The sequence below is a fragment of the Pleurodeles waltl genome, chromosome 6, assembly GCF_031143425.1.
Source record: "Pleurodeles waltl isolate 20211129_DDA chromosome 6, aPleWal1.hap1.20221129, whole genome shotgun sequence".
In the NCBI taxonomy this organism is placed as follows: domain Eukaryota; kingdom Metazoa; phylum Chordata; class Amphibia; order Caudata; family Salamandridae; genus Pleurodeles; species Pleurodeles waltl.
The window spans coordinates 1602080501-1602097987 of record NC_090445.1 but is presented as its reverse complement, the minus strand read 5'-3'; the positions used below and the strand labels follow the sequence as shown (position 1 = coordinate 1602097987).

The 17487-nt window shown below is 43.0% G+C and overlaps 1 protein-coding gene across 1 annotated transcript in view; it reads right to left on the bottom strand.

Moving 5' to 3' along the window:
* The window catches only part of UAP1L1 (UDP-N-acetylglucosamine pyrophosphorylase 1 like 1), a 165999-nt gene that overhangs the window by 10661 nt on the left and 137851 nt on the right, over positions 1 to 17487 (bottom strand). Inside the window, exon 7 of the mRNA XM_069241458.1 lies at positions 1291 to 1476. Coding sequence (XP_069097559.1) covers positions 1291 to 1476 — 186 coding nt within the window. The remainder of the gene's footprint in view (positions 1 to 1290; positions 1477 to 17487) is intronic.

Genomic DNA, 17487 nt, shown 5'->3' with positions numbered 1-17487 from the left:
TGTTCTTCAGGCAAATTATGGCACAGTAAAAAAAAAAAAAAGCAAGCTTGTACAATGGTATTCTTGGCCATTCACTGTCCAAAATGTATGAAGTCGCTACCCTGATGCCCCTTAACTACCTAATCAAGTAGAGGGATTGGCTACATCACTCTCATTCCAGGTTAACAAGTTCTTCCCAGTCTATCCCACAAAGCATGTTAATTAAATAAATACGCAAGCTGGAGGAAAAAGAACAGCATTATCCTCTTTTAAAGATTCACAGGTAATCAACCATACCAGCCTAGAAAAGACAACTACTACATAATATGCATGGTCAATCAGAATCAGATCATAAAATGCTTGCAATAAGAGTAAAGAGAGCCTTTGCAAGGTATATGTTGATGGAAGTAAAGACCAGGCCTTCCACTACACAAACCTGACCTGCTCCTTCTTTTACGTTATGTCATCGCTCCATACTGGTGAAGGGTTTGGTTGCTTGTTGTCAGACGTGCTTCCTTGGATGGGAAATGAGCTCCATTTTGCAGTCATGTGAGAAAGCTCACTTGCAGAAAAATTGGAAGCTAAACTCTGCTCTGAGTTTGCATAATCTATATTTCTCCATGGAGAAAACAATCATGTTTTCATTGAATTTAATTTCCCCCACCTACGCTGAATACCCTTCTCAATCTCTAGCATGAAGAGTTCAACCAGTTCTGGGACTCTACTCATTCTTGTATAGTATTTCAGATGGTGTTTGTAATTTTCATGGCATGACCAATATTCATTTTTTTTTTTTTACTACACTTTTGTTTAATTTAGTCAATTAAATATGTGGCATTGCTATCTAGCAGGCTTTCCACCAGAGTTGAATTAGACCTCTATGTAATATATCTGCCTGATCCATAAGTGATATCATTAATGTGGCCTGAATTTCAACCTTGGTGAATCACTTTGAAACATGCTTGCTGTTGGAATGATTCAATGGACCATTTGGATTTTATCTAAATTACTGCTTAGGTAGTGAAACTAGGAGTAAGACTACTTTGTACTTTAATTTGTCTAGATTCCTTGTGCTTTCCTCCACCAGTCCGAGCTTTGCGTATTCACCTTTTTCACATTGCATCCAAATGAAAGCCAAGTTGCATCACATAAGAAAACAGTGAATAGAATGGGTGGGCTTTTAAAAGGTAGTGACGGTTTTAAGATTAGAGCATTTACATGTCAAGTGGGAATAGGCAACAAGGCATGTGAATCTATAAATTATCCATTGTGGATTATTTCTCAAGTACAACACCATAATTCCGTGCTTACCTGCATTTATCAGGAATCCTGCAACCGTTTTTATCAAGGAACCTGGCTCCAACACTCACCGCCCAGCGGTAGTGTTGCGAGAGCAAGGCCCTTCGAGCAGTTGTTGGTGTGTCCTTATCTGCAGTATCAGCATTCTTCAATGGGGAGAACTCCTCTGCTCTCAAGACTTCAAATGCAACAAAGTGCCTGTGGGAAGAAGTTCAAATTGCATTTTCACATGGAAAAAATGTAATCTATCCTTACAATTAGTTCTCCACCACTGGCAATGTCTACACATTAGCTTACTTTGAAATACCATCTAAGGATTTGCGATCACAAGAAAAATAAAAAAGTTTTCTGATTTTGGCAGCTACCACTAATTACAGTGAGACACCCCCAACTCTGTTGCCTTGAGGAACCATGCGACTTTTCTTTGAAGATAAAGGTTTAAAGATTATACAACATTTTGAAAGAGGAAGATTTAATCTGCCACTGTACAAGAAAATCTTACTACAGGGGCATTCTTTTTCACGAGCAATTGGAGTTTCCTAAAATAAAAGCAGAGGGCAAAAAAGGGCCAACCATATGGATTAAAGAAGGCACAAAGCAAAGACCACTTACATACAGGTTGTCCAGAAATATCACACTCTCCAGAGCCCGTATCGAAATAATATTTACAGAAGGAGTCAATGTATATCTAAACATCAATTTGAATGTAAATTTTTGAGTGCGGATGCATCACTCCTGCAAATGGCTTAAGAAATGACAGGAAAGCGAAATGTTATTTAAGATTACTATATGCAAGTATCTACTTGCCTGGACATAATATAAATTCTTGCAAATATATATTTCTGTAGAGCTCAACACGTCTGGCCACAAATGTGTTTTGTTTCAGACCTCTTTAGTCTGTTGTAAATATTGACTCCCAGCCCTTTCAGCATTAAGTGCAGGCAAAGACGCCATCCTGAAACAATACAATGCTACAACTCAGTCTATAAAAAGAATGGTTATTTGCTTCATCTGGGCAGCTATGCTGAGCCTCTCCGACCATATAGTTTTGCTCTGGTGACAAAGGTCTCTGAGTTAAACAACAAAAGCGTGCAATTTAATTAAGTCCTCAGTGCAGTAAAAGAGCATTTTACTGGCAGATAAATACATACAACTTGGTTGGAGCTTTGGTGGGGGTAAGTATAGACTTAGTGACCGTGAGTATGTAATAAGCCTTTTTCACAAGACCATGTCCACAGTAAGATTTTGCGTTATAGAAAGAGCTGCAGAGAACAATTTATCCCACAAAGGAACCTCCTATGGATGAGGGGGTAAAAACTCAACTGTGGCATGGTTTGTGTAAACAAAAAAGGAAAAGAGACTATGGAAAATTCAATTTTTAAAGATAGTACTCCACAGGAAGGCAAATGTTCATCCTAAAAATTGATAGTTTCAAGAAAGAATCCTGTGAAATTAAAAATATATTCAAACAAGGCGAAGGGCTGGATCAGAGTGAGGGATACGTCCAGAAGTCACAATATACATTACAGATACCGAAAGGGAAAACAATGTAGTTTAACAGTCAATTTTGATTTACAGAGATCCTGTTGTGACAGTAACAATAATAAAAACAAGCAAATATTTAGAATATCTACCCCAGGAAACTTATCAGTACAAGCTCCAAAAGTAAACTGAGAAAAAATGAAAAGATAACCCACGTAAAATTAAAAGAAAGTGATGCACCACCTTTTCACAAAATGTAAACAAAAAAAAGAAGAAAAAAAAACACAACATGAATCTTCTTAGTTCACCTAATTTGCGTAATGGCCCATTCAGTTCTCCGCGAAGAAGTACAATATCACTTACCCATTACTGTTGTTTTGTAACTTGGTATGCCATTTCTTTACATGCTCTGCACACCCTGCCATCTAGTGCTGGGCACAGACGTTTGCAAGTTATTTTTGATTGTTACGTTTTCAGTCACGAGATGCCTTCTTTCACAATGTACCAGAGAAAACCTCCATCTTAGATTGTGGGGTTTAGCAAATGTGACAAATAGCTGACTTGCAGATGGAGTTTGTTTTGTCAATGTAAAACATAAGCATTGTTAATGTCCAAGTTCATAGGGCTATTTTGCTGACTCGGTGCGGAAAGAAGCTTGGTAACAACGGTCGATATGGAAAGGAGAAACCCCCTTGGGAAGGAAACGGGGATAGCCCTTGGGATGATTCTATGCTGGTGAACTTGAATGAAAGGTTATTCCACAGGTGGAGTCTGTAATTCACTGAATCTTCTCAGGGAAGGGATCGTAATTGCAAAAGCTACCTTGCAGGAAAGGTACTGCATTGCGCAGGAGTGAGGTGGCTCAAAGGTGGCCCATGTGGCATGTAAGCTCCACATTACATTTCCACGTAGGGATCAATGGCCCCTTACTCTTTTAAGATTCTCCATGAGTGTCTTAATTCTGCTTCCGCCTCCATCTCCAAATTATGACCTAGCCGAGAGCCTTGCCTGGTGCAAAGTGTATTTTTATTCTTGAGCAGGCTGCGCAATCCTGTGCTGGATGTTCTGGCGACAGGCAGAGACTGCAGACTTTACGTGTGACCGTATAGGCGTACTTTGCTCCGCACTGAGGACATTTTTTTTTTTTTTTTTTTTTTAAAGTGTCTTTTTTTACACTCCATTATCCAAGTCAAACATTCTTCATGGGTTCCAGAAGGGAGCTGGGTTGAGGTCTATCGTAAATACTACGGTGGCTGACAAGAACGAAAGATGCGGCTCCTCTTGTTGACAATTACTTATTGAGGTTGTTTTCGTTGAGGCTGGTCTGAGCCGTTAGGTGTCCATAGGCCACAAACGTGTCGAAGCTGCGCGGTGCTCTGGCGCAATCTCTCCAAACCCAATGGATATCAATATAACCCAGGAGCCATTGGACATGCACATTACCTCGAGGAGGTGGAAACTCTGTCACATCACCAGTAAAAACAAGCATTTGCAATGCAACGGGTCTCGCATTTCTCCGAGTTAGAGCTATTAGCAGTTGTAAACTCCCAACCGGACTTTTCTTGCCACATTAAATGGAAAAAAGGGCGCGATCGTGCTGCTACAGTTCACTCGTAGTAAAACCTATTGGCAAAAGTGCAATTATCTACGTTACCGGCAAAAGTGCAATTAACTACGTAACAGAGTCGATGTCATGGAAAGTGCTCGACTTCTGCCAAGCAAGATCGCGCTGCGAAAAAAGATAAAAAGTAGTTCACAAACCGGACGGAAAACAGCGAGCCTCACATGTTTTCAGTACTTGGTCGCTGCGCTTGAGGAGGGCTAACCACTGGAAAAGGCATGGCGTATGCATGCCTTCCACTAATCAAAGCAAGCAAATTTTAACAGGCAAGCCCACGAACCAATGAAAGACACTGACGTGACATGGATGGGGCTCCGCGCCCTTTTCTAACTACTAAAGCGTCTTGCAAGCGACACAGGGTCAACCCTAAAAACTTTTAGAAAAATAACTTGTGGAGTCAGAGCCCAACACTAGATGGCAGGATTGTGCACAGCATGTGTATCCGCAGCCAACACATAGTATGAACACAAGGTTATTTAGTTCATGCACATCTGTTTGATTCTGCATTATGTCAGTGTTCATATGCCATGTGCAATTATTTGACTGAGGAGGAAGAATATGAAGAGAAATGGAGATGGCAACATGGCTTGAAATTGTGATGGGTTCAATGCACAAGGAACTGTCTACTATAAGGCAATTATTCTCGAATGACTTATGAGGAGGTGAAAAGAAGGTGAAGTGATTACCAGTAGGGATATGAAGCCTCCAGAAATCATCAAGGCTATGAGAAGTGCAAAGCAAATGCATTGATTAATAAGCTTTAGAGATTATGTATTTAAAAGCAAAATTCCGGTCCAGGATGATATCCACTGGTAAATTAAAGTCCCCTCCTAAGTCGATGTGAGTACTTGGTGGGAATAGGGCCAATTTGGCCGACAGAATGGACCAAAATAGTGGAGCACAGACATTAACCATAACAATTCTGTTGTCTGAATTAAGTCGAGTGATCAACCATATGCCATTGTTATCATGCTCTGAGGCAACAATCAATACTCTGAATTCTTTGATATTAAGGTGATCATTCTGTTTTCCTTAGAGATTGCCACAGACCAGCCGAGGCATTCACCCAACCATTGCACATGGACAGAGCTTCTTTGTAACCTATGCTGGTTTCTTGGAGAAACACAAGGTGTCCCCTCGGAGCGTGGCAGTAATTGGTGACCTTTCTACCCTTCACAGGCTGAGGGAAGTTTCTTTTAACGAGGATATGTGACTGCCAGGAAAAATCGCAAGGGGCTGTTTGGTGATGGTGTAGTCGAGAATTAACAGGTGAGTGGAAGCATGGGACTAGCCCTTGTGTGCCACATGATACCGGGAAAAAGAAGAGTAAAAGATTTTGGGGGGCAGAGGGGAGATAGGGAAGGGAACAACAAAGAATAACCAATGACAAATATTCTCTCTTAAAGCAGGGAGACAAGCCTCAAGGAGGCGAAGGTCGGTGAGGTGGGCAGGGTGGTTCCCATGCTAGGGAAGCAAGAGCTCTCCACACCTAAACAGAAGTAGATAAGAAGACGGCCAGACAAATACTGGAAACAAAATATATGGATAGATGCTATTGAAATGATCATGACATAGCAAATGAATGAGCCTGAGAGCACAACATACTGATGTTACACAGAATGACATGATCAGGCTAGCTAGGCAAGAGGAGTAGCTAATTAAGCTATTTTGAGCTATTTGTATATAACCTGATTAGACTACCAGTGATAGGTAAGCTAGGATCCTAAAAATGCAAGATGGCAGCTACATTCTCCTAGAACGCTCACTGACACTTTATCTTTGGCTGACAAACAAACAGAATAGCAGTTTGAAGGGTGAACCTGGTTATAACATCAACAGCACATATCCTCTACTCAGCATGCCAAGCTGCTTCCATTTACATTGTCGATCCATAATCTGAAGTAAGTTACAAGAGTTGTAGGGCTTTACTGTCATTAGGTCTGCATAAGCGACTGACTAAAAGCCACCCAGAAATGTGGAGATTGTTTGGCATTGAACATGGAAGTATAGTGGAGGGAGAAAGAGCCTTAGCTGAGCAAAGCAGTATGAGTATAAATATGTACTTCCTCAACAGGAGTAAGCATTTGGTATGCTAGAGGGCTTGTCACTGTACAAACATATGTGGAAACCGTTCACATGCAATTAACACTACCAAAAGGTTAACAAGCTTTTGTACAAAAAACAGGCCCTAATTAGAGGTCTACCAGGCTCTGATCACATGAACCTGCAAGGCAAGTACCTTTTCTATATGTAGAACAGTCTAGACATGCAGATATCTTCCTCAGACCAAAGAGTGACATAGCAACAATTAAGGCCACAAGATTGTGAGTGTCACTCGATGTACTCTGTTGGTTGTGAGATGCCAAAAGAGCTAGTTGTCATCAACCAGGCTTCCCATTGCTATCCTTCATGGGTGATTCTAGAAATGTCTCTAGCTCAGCCGGTTCTGAGAAGATGTAGATTTGACCTTTGTATATAACCTTACATTTGGAGGGGCCAATGAAAGGGTGCTGAATCGTTCTGGTAGTGTTTTCAGAGAGCCAAGAAACTCTTCCTCCGGATAACGCTATCTCTGGCAAAGTCTTAAGAGATGTAAATCCTAGATCTAAGCCATAGGAATGATTTGACTCTTCTCAAATAAGTTAGGATGAGTCCCTTATGCTTATGTTAAAGTGGTTTGAAATCAAAACACGTGTAGATGTAGCTTTTAAAAAAAACCATTATTTAGAGGCAGGAATCTGATGTGTGTTCAAATTCAAAATCTTTAGTGAACGAGATGCTCAGGAGTGATGGATTCAAGAAAGGCAAGCAGAGAGGGAGCCTGGTCTTCAGATCCTTCCGGCAGACCAAAACTCTAGGATTACCACATCTGTTGCGAACTTCCAACTCACACATTTCACGCCTGAGAGGATATTACATTATTAATTTTAGCTAGATGTTCAGATTTCGTGTGAAGTGGTCTTCCACCACACAAATTCTGCCTTCAACATTTGACATCCTCAGGTTAAATCTTTAAGGTTCTTTCTGAGCTCCAAAACCTCCACTTATAGTAAGTCAGTGTTTGTTTTCGTGCTCTGAGCAATATCATGCACCTTATTTATTTTTTTAAGAATAGTTTCAAGGGTGGTGGAGTTGTCATACTTTTTCTTTATTGGGGTGCAGGAGAAGGGGGTTCTTTTCTTGAACTCCTAAAGCTGCCATTCCCTTCAATCCCTTCTTTTTCTTTATGTTCCTTTACATTTGCCATAGTCAATGGATACGGACAGAAAAGACTAGTTAGGCTACAGTTGCAGCATTTACGTGCTCATCACAAATATCAATGGGTGCAACGTCACCCTTGACTCTACCACATGTGCAAAAAGTTGTTTACATCCTATAGGTGCCAGACTATGGTGAGCGATAGTAACCTGATTGTTTTCAAAAGCAGCAGTCTCGGCATGGTTTAAGACTCTGCTAATATTGCACTGGGTAGCAATCAGTCCAGCAACCAGTACACAAAATAACAAACAAGTTACTTACCTTCAGTAACGCCTTATCTGGTAGAGACACTTTAAATAGCCACAGATTCCTTAGAATAATCCCCAGGCATCAGACTGGATCCAGAAACTTTCCGTGAGCAGTACCCCTATGCGCTGCTAGGTGAAGACATATGGCTCCACATGGCGTCGTCCGCACCAGAAGTAACATGCATGGGTCTATATAGGCGCCAACCCAGCCCGCTGACTTCAGTTTTTTTGTTTTTGCAACTTTCCACGCCAGAAGCACAAAGCCACGAAAAAGTGACTACTGGCGAGTCAAATTAGGGCCCTTGAAAGGGAGCAGCCTTTCACAAAGAATCCATTCGCAGAGCGGGGAGGATGGGTGGGTTGGTAAGGATTCTGTCACTAGATCGAGTCTCTACCAAATAAGGCATTACCGAAGACAAGGAACTTGTTCATCTGATACAGACCTCTGGCTGCAGATTCCTTACTTTGGAAGACACCAAAGCAATACCTCTCCGGAGGTGGGGCTGCAACACAGATTATACTAGAAAAGTCCTATGGGACCGGATGTGAAAAATACCCGTCTTGACAAACTGGATTATCAAGACAGTTGTGCTTTGCCAATGTGAGCAGAGAAGCCCATGTTGCTGCCTGAGACATCCAGGATGGGTACTCGGAGAGCTAAAGCAGTGGTCACAGCCTTGGCTCTGGTAGAATGAGCTCACAAACCTTCAGGTGGTTGCTTTTTTTGCCAATGCGTAGCAGATTTTGATGCAGAGTACTATCCACCGTTAGCTGGTCCATTTGTGCACAGCTTTCCTTTTTTGGCTCCAACATACCCCACAAAGAGTTGATTGTCCACCCGGAACTCATTTGTACGGTCAAGGTAGAATGACAACAGGCTTTCTGGGTTCAGGTGATGGAGTCTCTCCTCTTCTTCAGAGCAGTGAGGTGGAGCATAAAAGGTAAGCAGGATGATGCCCTGGCCTACATGAAAAGGAGTGACCACCTTTGGTCGGAACGATGCTGTAGTCCTAAGGATCACCTTGACTGGGTAGATGGTAAGTGTCGGAGGCTGGTAACTCATTGATTCTCCGGTCATATGTTATTGCCACTAGAATGGCCATTTTTATAGTAAGGAGCCCGATAGGTCAGTTGTTTAACGGCTCGAAATGAGTTCAAATAAGAAAAGTTAGGACTAAATTTAGGTGCCACTGAGGTATAATGAAGGGTGAAGGTGGAAACATGCTGGAGACCGTTCAAAAACCTATTTACAATAGGGGGCTTGAATAAGGATAGCTGATCTGACAACTGCAGAAATGGTAGAAAGATAGCCTTTAAAAGTACTCAAAGCAGAGCTCTGTTGGGCTAAACAAAGAATAAACAAAAAAACGTGGGAAAGGGGTGCAGATAGGGGGTCAACCTGTGTATCTGTACAGCATGCCATGAACTTACTCCAACGTGGTGGAGCAATGTCTGGCTGCCAAAATAACACAGCAGACTCTGGGTGGAAGGGCAAAACCTATCAACTCTTCCCATTCAATCTCCACGCACAAAAATAAAGAGTTGTCTAGTTTGGATGCGAAACCCAGCCCCGTTGCTGCAACAGAAGATCCTCCCAAAGAGGCAGCCTGAGCGGAAGTCTCGTACTCAACAACTTGGGATACCAGACACCTCGTGTCCAAACTGGAGACACCAGAATTACCTGGGCCCGGTCGTTCCTGTGGTACTGGCAGAAAGACATACAGAAGGCCCAGCTCAACTCGAGAGGAAATACATCTCCAAGCGAGAGCTGCCTTGGAAACACCAGCACGTAAAACTGTTGAGACTGCGTGTTTCTGTAGGAGGAGAGCAGATCCAACCAAGGCTCTTCCCATTTTTGGAATAGACCTTGCCCCAGCTCTGGATGGAGACACCATTCATGATCACTAGCCATAGACAACTGACAATGTCTGCCTTGGCGTTCAGAGAGCCTACCAGGTGCTGAACCACAAAGGATATGCCCCAATGTTCCAGCCATGTCCAGAGGCAGAAGGCCTCTTGACAAAGGGTCCACAACCCCAACCCCACTCTATTTGTTTAAATACCACATGGAAGTGTTATCCGTGAACACCTAAACCCGATTTCTCTAGATTGCCTCATCAGGGAATGACCTTCATCGCTCTGCAAAGGTGAGATGAGGCCCAGAGATCCTGAAGTGACACTACAGTTTGGACAAAACTGTATACCCCATGGGCAGGGTGTAGTGAGGAATTCATAAACAGGGAAGTACAGGTGCAAAAATCACCAAGCAGCCACTGAGCTGCAGTCCACTACTGTCACGAGAAGACAGAGTGGTAGAGGGTGACCTCATTGACAGAGACCTGTGGACAGAACTGAGTACTCACAAAGAACAGAGGTGGGTACATACATTTTTGGGTGGTGGGTTTCGTTTTTGGGCTAGGTGAAGAACCCAAGCCGCAAGACCCAAAAAAGCTATGAACACACCGCAATTACACTTCAGTCTGTTCAACTGATGCTAGCCCAAATACACAATTTGCTCACCAGTCAGCCAGTCGATGCAAGGATCACCGCTCTATGTGCTGTGCGATGCATACGTCAAGCAACATTCACTGCCAGCACAACACAGGCAGAGCCTGACTCCCAACAGAAAAGGTACTGTGCATACCTAAGAAATCCAGGATAGGTCAGGGGTGGGTTAAAGAGAGGTTGAACAGTAGCTTTACCAATGTAGGGTGGTGACGTGGTTAAAGTTTGGGGAATGGGAGTAGGTAGATTGGAAAGACTCTGACATATTGGCCCTAACAGGGTTAACACTCTTCATAGACCCGTCTGATAAGATTCTTTCAAGGGAGGCCTGACTTAAACACAGAAATTAGTGTAAGAGTTTGTCGAATGGGAGCAGCATAGGCTGGCTCCACAGTACATATCAGAGTGTACTAGTATTTGCCTGGTATAATTTGTGGTTTCTTGAATTATGTCCATTACTAATTTTCATATTATGGTATTAGTATTAAAAAAAAACGTATTTTTAAAAGAACATGTATTAACTGAATACAATAATAGTTAGTAATGCTGTTTATTGAGTTGCGAGTCTGTAACCCCACACTCTCTCACTGAGTAAACACTGGACTGCTCAAACTCGCTATCTTCAGGGTCAAATGGAAGAGGGGTGTTCTGGGTGTCCAGTTTTGGGTTCAATTATAAACGCAAGTCCTAGGATACAAGTGGCAAAAGGTTCCGAATGTAAAAAATCGGAGCTCAGTAGTCCCGACTGTTCTGGGACTCCTGAAAATGTTAAAACAAAATCTTTATGACATTTTCGTGTGACTGCCGCAGTAGAAGGCACAAGCCCTTTTCATTTCATAAGAAATTAATGCAACTTTTTTCCCGATTACTTGCATGAGATTTTGGCAAGGAAATGGAGAAAGGCTCCAACCACAATTTACAAAAGATACAGAAACGTTAAAGAACTGTTTCAAATAAATTATTTTATCCTGGCCACTAAGTGTTTACGAAAGGAAAGACGGTGCACTGGAAAAAAACAACTTGAAGTACACAACCTTCTATGCTAGGCTAAAAGCCAATATTGAGTTGGCGGGTAATTCAAGCAATAAAAAAATAACAGGTTCAGTAAATCCAAATTATTGAAAGGTAGAGGTTCTTTGGTAACATCCAAAAAGGGATCACTGTATCCCACTCAGACAAAAGTAAAAGCAGTCTATAAAGTGTCACACCGTACCAAATATAACAAATGTTCAGCCTTGCCAGATCGAGCCAAATCCATTTACCCAGACGAAGAAATGGCAAATAAAATTTGAGAAAGCAAAAGCAATGTTCAATTCTCCAAACAGAAAGCCAGTGGGTCTGAACAGAAGACCAACATGCAAAATAAAGGCCAAACCCAATACACTGAAATTAAATTAGAAAACAGAACTGTTGTCACTAGAATGCCACTTCAGTGGCAGATTGTGGATTCTAAACCAATGTCTTGCCTGGTACATGAATTCCTAATCAAATATAACAAGCAGACTATAACACTCTCGGCCTTGTAGAGTTTGGTACACAGGATACTCTTTTACAAAAAGTGACAGATGTCTCGTCCACCGTATTTTGTAGTCTGCAGCACATGTAATTACGGTGTACATGATATTCTCTATGCTTTGAGGCAGCATCCTGTCCACCAAACACTAAATAAGGGCCTTTACCACCAAAGTCCATGGTTGTTATCAACAATCCAACTAAGCAGTCTGTATGAGAGGCTAAATACATTGGAGGGTCCTTCTGAAACCTAAACATAGTACTACCTCACTAATGGGATCTCTAGGCATAGGTGGGTCTTCCAGTCAGTGAAAAAACATTGCACACTGGGGCCTGATCGAAAACCAAACACACACGTATTGAGTAATAGGTCAAGACTCCTAACAAAGTATTTTACAAAGCAAGGTGAACTGTAACAAAAGAAGCAAGATCATTTAAAATATGTCCAAAGAAATAGGTAGCAGTGGTCCAAGCCAATGGATAGAAAAATAAAATGTGATGGTTGATCATGCTGATCATGTGCAGGATACACCAAGGGATACTAGGGGGTACAGGACGAAAAAGGGAAATAAATAGTCATATGGGAAGGATTTATCTATCTGGAGACATGACATCTAGTCTGAGAGCTGGGGTTCCCCAAATCAGTCCAGCGCTGGAAGTAGGGAGGAGGAAAGATTGTTTTCATTTTAGTATCACACGTAAACTCAGTGAAAATTACTACCTCATATCCACCATACTTTTGGTGAACAGGTACATTGTCATGTTACTCCTGTATCTCAAGGTGCACATCAAAGGTGCAGAACCACACTGCTACAGATGAAAAATATGAACTTACTGAAAGAAATGTTCCTCTAAACCCCAACACCAGTTTAGAGCTGGGACTGCCTGATGAACGTGGGATTGTATTTTGTAATAAGCAAGGGGTCGGATGCTGAACAGCCCTAACTGTTCACTGAACCACAGCCTTGCTTTGTACAACCTACACAAGGTTATAATGAATTACATTATTTCTAGGGCTGTCTGTAGGAAAGTACCCTCTTTTTGGCATAGTTAGCCCTACCTTTGCCTGCTATCACTGTGCTTAGGCTGTTTTCACTGGGATAGTGTTAACCAGGACCCCAGTGATTGTGCTCTCTCCCTCAAAATGTGCTTGCCTTAGTAACTTGTACACCCCACAATTGGCCTACTGGTGCACCCCTATAAGCCCCTAGTATATGGTACTTGGGTACCCAGGGCATTGGGACACCAGGGTTCTCCCATGGGCTGCAGCATGTATTATTCCACCCATGGGAGCCCATGCAAAATGTGTCTGCGTGCCTGCCAATGCAGCCTGTGTGAAAATGTGCATGCACCCTTTCAATACTGGTCACTACACCAGGTCACTATAAGCCACCCTCGTGGTAGGCCCTTTCAGTCCGAAGGGCAGGATGCAGGTTCCTGTGTGTGAGGGCACCCCTGCATAGCAGAGGTGCCCCTACGAACTCCAGTTCCAATGCCCTGGACTTCGTAAGGTCAGGGAAGCCATTTTACCCATGTACTGGCCACAGCTCATTGTGGTCCAGCTACATAATGGTAACTCCTAACATAGGCATGTTTGGTATTAAACATGTCAGAATCGTATCACAATGCCAATACCAGTATTGGTGGCATGATTCCATGCACTCTGGGGGGGCTTCTGAAAGGACCCCCCAGTAATGCCTACCAGTCTTCAAGGTTTTGTGAGCAGCCCACACTGCTGCAGTTCCTCAAATAGGTTTCTGAGCTCCTCATAAAAACAGTCCTCCATGGGACAATTATGACAGAATATCTAAGAGCCAACATAGCCCCCAATGGGTTATTGGTGTCTAATATGCCTAGGATATTCTTACAGGATTTGGCCTTCAGGAAGGATTGGGCCCAGATCGCCGGGAAGTGCACTAGGGACTGGCTTGTCCTCATCATTAATACCTCTAAATGACTAGTAGAAACCTTTACCATCCAGATTAATCTGATGGAAAGCTCACTTAAAACCACAGTTTCCATGACCGCCTTCAAAAGCCGATTGGCAGAGATCAATTCTGAACTGAATGAAACAAAGGAGTTCCTCACCCAACAAAAGATTACTAAGTTACAGAAAGATATCACCAAGTTCAGCAAAGAGAAGGTCTACCCCTACATTTAGGAGGACTTCACTGCTGATACTCAATCTCTTTCGTCTGATGATTCCTCCTCCTCCTCTGTTAAAAAACCTCGAAAATTTAGCAATAGCTCCTCCTCGGATGGAGCACTGATGATGACAGACCTCCAACCTTACTACCACTATCCACAATACCCGCATGGTCAGCCATTAGCATGGCAACCTCCGTTCCCCTTCTACCAACCTCGCCCAGTGGGACCGTTTTTTCCTTTTTAGGGCACGGCCGGGGCAGAGGAAGAGGCAGAAGGAGAGGAAGAGGCAGAAGGGTCCATTGGGCACCAGAGGAACCACAGATGGTGACTCGGAGTCAAGAGAAGAACCAACAAAATCAGACTTAGTAGTTAATCTTTCCTCCAGACCATTATCTCCGGATGAGAGCAGGGTCCTGAATAGAGGTCTTTGCTTTGTCCCCACTCCCTCTGAGGATTTCTTTCGTCTTCATTGCGAGCTCTCCCAATTTTTCAGGAAAATCAGACTTCAGGTCTTCTTCAAGGATAGACCTTATGACGACCAGCCTGATGATTCTGGCCTGAGGAAACCTTCCAAGTTCATGCCCCCCACAGCTTCTATGCCCTGTGAGGTGTTATCTTTTGAGAAGGCAGTCACTAATGATCTCTTGGCCTTGAAACCCAAACGGAGCTTTATCAACCTACCCAACATTGAACGGAATGCCCTCAAGACATTAGCCTCAGACACTAGCATTGTAATAAAACCTGCAGACAAGGGCGGTGCTATAGTAGTTATGAATACCGTAGACTACAGACAAGAGTGTTTAAGGCTTCTTGGAGATTCCACTTATTACTCTCGGATCACACGAGAGCCTACTGAGAGATTACAAATTGAGATACGTAGGATGATAGAGGAGGCGTGTGATAACTTGTGGATCTCTCACAAGGAAGCGGAGTTCCTGGACACCAAGAACCCACGCACCCCTTATTTCTATTGTCTCCCAAAGATCCATAAAGGGAAGATACCTCCCCCTGGTCGCCACATAGTTTCTGGGATAGGTTCGGTCCTTGAACCATTATCCACCTTTTGCGACCATTTCTTACAACCTCTTGTACAAGAATCAGCCACCTATCTGAAAGATACTAAGGATGTCCTCAATTTGATAGACACCATTACCTCATCAGTCTATGTTCATGCCCTCATCACCCTTGATGTGGAGGCCTTAAATACGAACATGCCCTTTTATCCACCAATTGGACATCAGCCACACCTGTCCATTTCATAATGCATTGTGCCACTCTTGCTCTGACAGAGAATTTCTTTCAATTTGAAGACCTCCTTTTCTACCAAATACGTGGCACCTCGATGGGCAGTACCTTTGCCCCCAGCTTGGCCTGCCTCTACATGTACGATTTTGAAAAGCGGTTCATACTGCCCCACACTAACCCTTTTCATGACAACATCAAATTATGGCGTCGTTATATTGACGACATCCTGGTTATTTGGCAGGGACCCCTTTCTGAGGTCACCACATTCACAACATGAATGCGTTTATGATTTCTTGTTGCTCTACTTCATACCACACACTCGATCGTCTTTTACGATCGTTGTCAATATTGAATCTTTAGTCCTCTCTATCTCTGCCCGTTCCCCTCTACTCAACCCGGAAGGTTGTTTAGGGTTGCTTAGCAACCTTTGCGTCACGGCGTCATGTTGACGCACTGACTTCCGGAAAGCCGGGTTTTCTTCCACCCCGACCGCGCTCGCTTCATCCTTTCGGGAGCGCGGTCCGGGGTAGGTTCACAAATCTGGACCTGAGCGACACAAGTAAGTGCTTACTGTCTGTCTTGACCGTTAACTACATTTTCGGAGCTGAACGTTAGCCTCGCTTTCCCCTTTTTGCTCTTTTTCAATCAGACGCAATAGCAGGCATCTGCTTGTTACCTTTGGCTTCCGTCGTTTTAGAAACACGTTTAGCGACAGCATTTCTGTTGGCACGATACGAGTATGTCCCCCCCTTTCGATCCAGGGATTAAGGGACAGTGGGATCTATATGATGATACCCCTTAATAGAGAGGCTAACACTGCAATTAGACTCATTTATTTTTATCGTTTTCGTTTACTTAGGTGCACACAGACTAATATTCATTGTGGTTTGGTGAGCTTTTTGTTGTTGCAACAGTTGAGAATGATTAATAACAGCAGCACTATGTTTTAAACCTGAATATTTTGTTTACATGACTTGCTGGGTATGATACCTCATTATCCTGTATTAATATCTGTTTCTGTGTTCTATTATCAAAATAGATAGTCCACACTCGGCCACTTGGACCTCTGCTGTCCCATGTAGTGTGTTCCTCTAATGAGGAGGTAAGCCACTTTATTACTCAGCATGTAAGAGTGTGCCAGCACCTGCACCATCACAGTGTGTTCCTCACCAAATATGAGGGTATGTTACCATTTTTTTTACATAATTCCATGATTGTTTGTCTTCTGTTCCCTTGATTTCAGGGTGACAAGTAGGAATAGGACGTCCCAACCACACATTAGTGTAAGTGATATTAACACTGACATTTGACAGTCTTTGTCTAAAATTATATATATATATATATATATATATATATATATATATTTTATTATTTTTTAAAGAAAAGGAGAAGTTTTTCACCTGGTCCTGAAGAAGAGTCGCTGGATCCATTTGTACCATTTTAGACGCGAAACATGTTGACCCTTATGCCCGGGATGGTCTGGTAATTCCACACCTCCTCGTTTTCAGTTTGCATTACGGAGAGTGTTTTGACCATTGTATCTTCTGCACTCTCCTCTTTTGTTTTAATCTTGGCCTTCACCCTCCATGGTTGAATAAATAGTTACTCCTACGGTTCGGGTCCTGAGCCAATCTTAACCCTTTTTTGCTAATATTTCTCTCCTTTCTTTCTTTCTTTCTTCCTCCAAACCCACGTATTTAGGGGTCTTGGCATCACTGAGTAAAGATCTCCGGCAAAGAGCCCCCCCTCGGGGGGGGTGCCCGTCAGACATTGCAGCGCCAGTCTGACGAGGAGCAATTCCAATGATGAAGCATGACACCCAGTTGGGTGTGTGGGGTTTCTTGCTCCTAAAAATAGGACTCCCCTTTTCCGCTTTCTGGAACAGTGTATCATGTTATATTGTATATTCAATTAGGGAGACTATACACTGGACCGTTATCTCTCCCTATCACTCTATTCATGAGTTTTCTGAGCTCCTGCTGCATGACCAGCTTGAGCAGGGGAAGGCACAACAAAGGGTTTTCTGTGAGCGCGGGAATAGAATGCCCGCTCCCTTGGAAATAGGTGTTACAGGGGTGAGGAGGGGTAGACTTCCCATGCCAACAGACTGCTTTGAAGGACACATATGGTGACCTTCTTGCATACTCTGGTTTGCACCAATCTAGGAACCGCAGGTTCCTGCTCTGGCGC